Source organism: Branchiostoma floridae, chromosome 15 (assembly GCF_000003815.2).
Source record: "Branchiostoma floridae strain S238N-H82 chromosome 15, Bfl_VNyyK, whole genome shotgun sequence".
Taxonomy (NCBI): domain Eukaryota; kingdom Metazoa; phylum Chordata; class Leptocardii; order Amphioxiformes; family Branchiostomatidae; genus Branchiostoma; species Branchiostoma floridae.
This window is the reverse complement of record NC_049993.1, coordinates 19,047,068-19,054,594: the sequence shown is the minus strand read 5'-3', so window position 1 is coordinate 19,054,594 and position 7,527 is coordinate 19,047,068. Positions and strand designations below refer to the sequence as shown.

Below are 7,527 nucleotides of genomic sequence, written 5' to 3'. Positions count from 1 at the left end.
TCAACTTCCTATCCTCCAGGAAAACCGCAGCTGCCGAAGATCGTGGACTGCATCTCTAAGAACGCGGACACGTTCCGCTGCTGGTGGACTGTGGAAGACTCAGACTTGGAGACGCACTACAGACTCTTCTACACCTTCAAGTAAGTCTACGTCTTAGATATACCATCACGCTCACTACAGACCCCTCTACACCTTCAAGTAAGTCTACGTCTTAGATATACCATCACGCTCACTACAGACCCCTCTACACCTTCAAGTAAGTCTACGTCTTAGATATACCATCACGCTCACTACAGACCCCTCTACACCTTCAAGAAAGTCTACGTCTTAGAAATACCATCACGCTCACTACAGACTCTTCTACACCTTCAAGTAAGTCTACGTCTTAGATATACCATCACGCTCACTACAGACCCCTCTACACCTTCAAGTAAGTCTACGTCTTACATATACCATCACGCTCACTACAGACTCTTCTACACCTTCAAGTAAGTCTACGTCTTAGATATACCATCACGCTCACTACAGACCCCTCTACACCTTCAAGTAAGTCTACGTCTTACATATACCATCACGCTCACTACAGACCCCTCTACACCTTCAAGTAAGTCTACGTCTTAGAAATACCATCACGCTCACTACAGACCCCTCTACACCTTCAAGTAAGTCTACGTCTTAGAAATACCAACACGCTCACTACAGACCCCTCTACACCTTCAAGTAAGTCTACGTCTTAGATATACCATCACGCTCACTACAGACTCTTCTACACCTTCAAGAAAGTCTACGTCTTAGAAATACCATCACGCTCACTACAGACTCTGCTACACCTTCAAGTAAGTCTACGTCTTAGATATACCATCACGCTCACTACAGACCCCTCTACACCTTCAAGAAAGTCTACGTCTTAGAAATACCATCACGCTCACTACAGACTCTGCTACACCTTCAAGTAAGTCTACGTCTTAGATATACCATCACGCTCACTACAGACCCCTCTACACCTTCAAGAAAGTCTACGTCTTAGAAATACCATCACGCTCACTACAGACTCTGCTACACCTTCAAGTAAGTCTACGTCTTAGATATACCATCACGCTCACTACAGACTCTTCTATACCTTCAAGTAAGTCTACGTCTTAGATATACCATCACGCTCACTACAGACTCTTCTACACCTTCAAGTAAGTCTACGTCTTAGATATACCATCACGCTCACTACAGACTCTTCTATACCTTCAAGTAAGTCTACGTCTTAGATATACCATCACGCTCACTACAGACTCTTCTATACCTTCAAGTAAGTCTACGTCTTAGAAATACCATCACGCTCACTACAGACTCTGCTACACCTTCAAGTAAGTCTACGTCTTAGATATACCATCACGCTCACTACAGACTCTTCTATACCTTCAAGTAAGTCTACGTCTTAGAAATACCATCACGCTCACTACAGACTCTGCTACACCTTCAAGTAAGTCTACGTCTTAGATATACCATCACGCTCACTACAGACCCCTCTACACCTTCAAGTAAGTCTACGTCTTAGATATACCATCACGCTCACTACAGACTCTTCTATACCTTGAAGTAAGTCTACGTCTTAGATATACCATCACGCTCACTACAGACTCTTCTATACCTTCAAGTAAGTCTACGTCTTAGAAATACCATCACGCTCACTACAGACTCTGCTACACCTTCAAGTAAGTCTACGTCTTAGATATACCATCACGCTCACTACAGACCCCTCTACACCTTCAAGTAAGTCTACGTCTTAGAAATACCATCACGCTCACTACAGACCCCTCTACACCTTCAAGAAAGTCTACGTCTTAGAAATACCATCACGCTCACTACAGACTCTGCTACACCTTCAAGTAAGTCTACCTTCTTAGATATGCCATCACGCTCACTACAGACCCCTCTACACCTTCAAGTAAGTCTACGTCTTAGATATACCATCACGCTCACTACAGAATCTTCTACACCTTCAAGTAAGTCTACCTTCTTAGATATGCCATCACGCTCACTACAGACCCCTCTACACCTTCAAGTAAGTCTACGTCTTAGATATACCATCACGCTCACTACAGACCCCTCTACACCTTCAAGTAAGTCTACGTCTTAGAAATACCATCACGCTCACTACAGACTCTTCTACACCTTCAAGTAAGTCTTAGACATGTCAACACGCTCACTACAGACTCTTCTACACCTTCAAGTAAGTCTTAGATATACCAACACGCTCACTACAGACTCTTCTACACCTTCAAGTAAGTCTTAGACATGCTCGAACACGCTCACTACAGACTCTTCTACACCTTCAAGTAAGTCTTAAGCATGTTAACACGATAGTCTCGTCTAGACCTTAAATCTCTAATCGAGCGCCCAGGAAAGGAAGACATTACGTAAACGTTCTAGCTATTGAAAATTAAATGAAAGGTTGAAGTACATCTGTCTTCTACCGTTCAGCAAGACTAATCGAGAAAGCTTAAAAGATGACAGGAGAAAATAGAAAGGGGAAAAGGTGAAAGATTATACAGAGATAAACCATGACAAGTCTGTACAGTAGAAGCCAGTTCATTGCACGACGGATTATCGCACACTTCTGTTAATTGCACGAAATCCCCAAACCCCATGGTGGTGCGGTCCAGCGTAATAACTTCGCTTTGTTGCCACATTCGGATAACTGCACGAAATGCACTGGCAAATGGGGTGTGCAATTGAGCGGCTTCTACTGTATTAATTTTCATTATTTGATGGAATTTTAAACTATTTTCAGCGATGGAAAGCGGATCCGGCACGAGTGCCCGGAGTACGAGGGTGTGGACAGCTGCTTCTTCGGGTACGACCACGCCTACCTGCACACTCGCTACCGGTTCGAGGTACGGGCCACCAACGCGCTCGGCAGCGCCACCTCGCGGCCCTACTATGTAGATCCAACCACGGAAAGAGGTGAGTTGGATCAGAAATCGACACTGGGAGCGACATTTGTTTTAAGAAAACTTACCTAGTTTTAAGGATAAGAAATATCCAGAGTTTTATCTCGTCAATCGCTTTGTACACGTCTACGCCTTTAATATTGGCTAAGTAAAAATATGGTCAAGTACTACAGTAACTATAGAAATTAGTTGATCTTTAGGCACTATTAAGTATCTTTATGAAATGTTCGAAGTGCCACTGTGTAACGCCAGGTTGTTCAAACTTAATTAAAAAGGTCAATTTTCTCATTAATGAAATTTAGCAAGTTTAAGTTAGACAAAAATCAGCTGAAACATAACAATTTCTAATGCTTGTGTACAATTCATTCATTTATTTACTTGTTCTTTCACTCATTAATTCCTTCACCCATTCCGTCTGTAGTGAAACCTGACCCGCCTCGTCACGTGCACACCCGTCTCCGCCATAATGACGGGACAAAGGTCAAGGTCAGCTGGAGGTCACCAACAGACATAATGTATCTGAGCATACAGTACGAGCTGCAGTACAGATCAGAGAACGACCAGCCTGACGATTGGACGGTAAGATACATGCGGTGTTGCTATTGGTGGTTGGTAATGAAGTGTCTATGGCACAGGTTGCGTCCGCCATGTTGGTTGGTTAAACTAACCTAGTCTGCATCTCAGCACTACAGGTCAAGGAACAAACGATCGGTTGGACTAATAGCTTTATCATACATGTAGATCCTGAAAAATAAAAGGCAAAGAAGCTGTAACTGCATGTGTAAATAAAGAACAAGTTGTGTATTAAGGAGACTTTAATCCACTTAAACTAGGAAGGACCACTACTATGATAGATAAGTGGGTTCAAATTTAACTCGAAGGAGTGCACGCAGCTCTCATCACACACGGAACCTCAACATTGCTTTCGTCCAAGAGGACGTCCCTAATAAAAGCGAGTTGTTCGTTTTTACCAGAGTCGAGGGCTGCAAAATACGCATTAAGTGTCTTTCCCAGCAAGGACACAATATTGGGACCTGATTTTTATTTTTTTTTATTATTCAACAACAAAGTACAAACAGGGCAGAGAGGTGATGCACTCTAGCAGTATGAATTTTAACATCACCTCTTAAAAAAATAACAATTCACAGCTATTTGGAACCTGATTGGGATTCGAACCATGCACCTTTAAGCCCCTTTAAGTCGAGGAGGTTATATTTAATGTAGTACCTCCTTGTTTAAGTCCACTACCCTAACCACACGATGCCAGTCGTTCTAAGCTACATTCTGACGTTCTTTCTCTCTGCTCTGTTGTCCAGGTCCAGAAAACCGGCGAGCAGACCAACTTCCTCCTCCTGGGCCTGGAGCCCAACACCAGACACTTTCTGCGCGTGCGCTGTAAACCCGTCCTGCTGGGGGGCTTCTGGAGCGAATTCTCTGACGTCACAGAGGTCATGACCGGCGAGTCACATGACAGGCATCGTCATCATCTGACGTAGAGTGGAGGACACACAGAAAATAGAACTCTTGTAAATATTTAGATAAGTGTGGAAAGAGCGACAAAAAATTTGCCAACCCCGGGACGAGACCCTGCATGCATCTAAAATCAATTTCAAAAAATGAATTCATTTAAACATCTCAAAGATGTTTTTCCCCCAAATTTCTCCCACATTGGAGTCAAAGCAATTTGTAAACACACCTTGAACTGCTTCTTGAGAAGTAAACACAAACAAGCCCAGGTTTAGATACACGTATGTTTGGTTAACGTTTTACAAGCCTCTCGTTTTTACAACACACACACTGTATCTACTGCCGCCATTCTTTATCATTTTGGCTTTTATTTGGAAACATTTTTTGTAATAAAGATCTGTAACAAACCTTTTCATCCATTGTTTTGGGAACTTTGACACGTATTCTTTAGACACTGCCAGGAAATTGAGAGAGTCTTACATGTTGGACTTTAGCAGCCCTGGTTAAAAGTGGCTATCCGTGTAGTCTGTAAATATCAGCTTTCAATGTTACACGTCAATCTAGATGTTGATAGGAATTTAGGCGTCCTTTCTTTCAACAAGTGTACCTCAGCATTTTGATATGTTGTCCTTGTTTTCTTTTACTTTCATGCAAATTATTTCAAGTTGAAAGGAATGCACATAGCAAGTACCTATATCTGCCTTGTATGTACGATTTTTGAATGGGCATATAGGCTGCCAATCCATATATATCCAAGTTGTCAAACCGTATACGTAGCTAGCTGTATGTAAATATTCTTTTGTGTATTTCGTGTTGTATGTTTCTATCATAGTTCAATCGTAAGCCGACGTGGTTGGCTTGTAAGCCATAGACACTTCCTGACTAAGACATAGAGAGAGATAGAGGGCGCAACGTAAATGAAGAAAGGGGAATAGTAAAGAAGAATTTGAAATAGATAGATTGTGGGAGTCAGCACGTACGTTTTCCTTGACTTTGTTGAAGAAAAAATACTTCTTAGTTTGCGCTTTCGAGGAATCTTCAAGTTGGATCCCGGATAAGTTGATTTGTTGTTTACCAACTGAAGCTGGTGTCTGTGATATCACGGACTAGCGTGCACATGATTTGGTGATGTCACGGGTTGCTGTGCACAGCATCCAATGGTGTCGCTGAATTACGAGTAGCATATTTGGTGACCTATGACGATTCTGCAAACAGATGGCATACCTAAATGTATAAGAATGTTTTGGAAGATCACATGCTTGTAAATTCCTTATAAATACCTCAGAAAAAAATTACACCCCCCCCGTTAGATGTGTTCAACTTTGGCAACTTGAGGAAAAATAAAGTCTTTAAGTTGATCATCCGTACGTGTCCTTTCTTAGAAGATAGGTCACAGTTTGAAGGCCTTAATCTATACATTATGTCTATGACACCTCACACACATATACGCCATATCCAAGCAGATGTAAGGATCCGGATACACAGAGAGAGAGAGAGAGAGACATTGAATGAAGAAAAAGCCACAAAAGACCGATACTTCTGCTAGGAGAGCAGCATGTATATTGGCCTACATAGGAGGGAACTAACCCGGTTCGATAACTCAGCCACACAACGCGTACGGTATGTCAAAGTAAAGAATAACGTCTTTCCCGCAAACGTTACGTTCACACGTGCGTATATATTCAAGCTCCTATGAGGTCCCTACGGAAGTCTCAGCGTCTACTATTTTTTCAGTGACATGTGGAGCCTGGTAGAGGCTAAGTCTTCCATATGGACTTCTTACAGACTTGAATATTTTCGCCCTGAAAATTTACCTTAGCCAATGAAATGTCAATGCGCAGCCCATACGGACTTGTATATACGCGCTAGTGTCATCGCACCGTGGCTGTAACATTACCTCCTGTTTACGCCTCGGTCCTTTCTACTTTTACCTCCCATGCGGACTCCTCTTACATTTGATCCACTCATATCGTTTACAAGGAACAATTATTAGGTTACCACTTCTCCTTTTCTTACGCACCACACCTCGCTTCACGTCGCTTCAGGTGCAAGATGGCGTAAACTGTGGCAAAAAGAGTGTTTCTACCTCCAAACATCCATAACGCCTAAAAGATGGGGATGTTGGGTGTTTAGGGTTTATTGGGCGTTGAGGTTTTGTTTGAGGAGGAAAACAGCACAACAGAATCGTTTTGAGGAACTCTTCTGCGAACAAGGGTAAGGACATTACAAGATGGCGGCCGGACTACGACAGGTGTTTGCTGTGACGTTGTTGCTTCAGGTGATCTCCACAGAGACGACAGGTAAGAATTTGCAACCTGTAACGGTTAAAACCTTTCTTAAGAAGATGTGCTTAGGCGGAACACACTGTTGGTAACGCGTAAAAGTGTTTTTGGTTGCAGACAAAGAATTGAATAACGGAGGTATAATGTTACCCTACAACAATAACATACGCACCAAATACGTTTTTCAAGTTGGTACCTGACTGTGTTCTTTAAACATTCTAAGTGTAAACTGCGAAACGTGTACTTAGACTTATATGTGAGAACGTACAAGTGTTTGGGTTGAAAACTTAAGCATCGAAAAACAAAGATCAGGTTACTATGTAGAATAGACATACTCTGGACCTTTTTCTTGACGCTGGTACCTGTAGTTCTTGAAACATTTCTAGTGTAAACGCCGGAAGGTGTGATTAATAGTTCAAAGTTAGATCTCTCCGCTGGTACAACGTAAACGTGTGTTTGGTCAGAATATAAACAGTTGAAAACAGAGTATGAAGTATTTAGTAACATGAGCACAATAGACTTATGTACACGCTCTTTACGTTGGTACCTGAAGCGATTTAAACAGTTGAAGCGGAAACTTTCGTAAGGAGTACTTGGTACTTGAAAGGTGGAACTCCCATCGGATAGAACACAAAAGTGCTTCTGGTTAGAACTTTGAATTCGAAAGCAAAGGTATCGTATTACAACAGCACAATGATCATAGCATGCTGTAGCAGAGAAGGCAAAATGCAAGTATCTAGCACATTATACATATGAAATAGGATTGATGATATGATCCATAATCTTAGAGTAAACAGTAACGTCATTCATGGAAACTATACATCAAATAAATG

General features: G+C 42.0%; 1 protein-coding gene across 1 annotated transcript in view; it reads left to right on the top strand.

Annotated features, from left to right (window-relative positions):
- LOC118431284 (prolactin receptor-like) overlaps positions 1-5,330 on the top strand; it is a 7,207-nt gene extending 1,877 nt beyond the window's left edge. Inside the window, exons 4-7 of the mRNA XM_035842400.1 lie at positions 20-140; positions 2,786-2,958; positions 3,367-3,524; positions 4,262-5,330. Of these exons, the coding sequence (XP_035698293.1) occupies positions 20-140; positions 2,786-2,958; positions 3,367-3,524; positions 4,262-4,441 (632 nt within the window). The 3' untranslated portion in view covers positions 4,442-5,330. The remainder of the gene's footprint in view (positions 1-19; positions 141-2,785; positions 2,959-3,366; positions 3,525-4,261) is intronic.
- Positions 5,331-7,527: the final 2,197 nt, after the last annotated feature.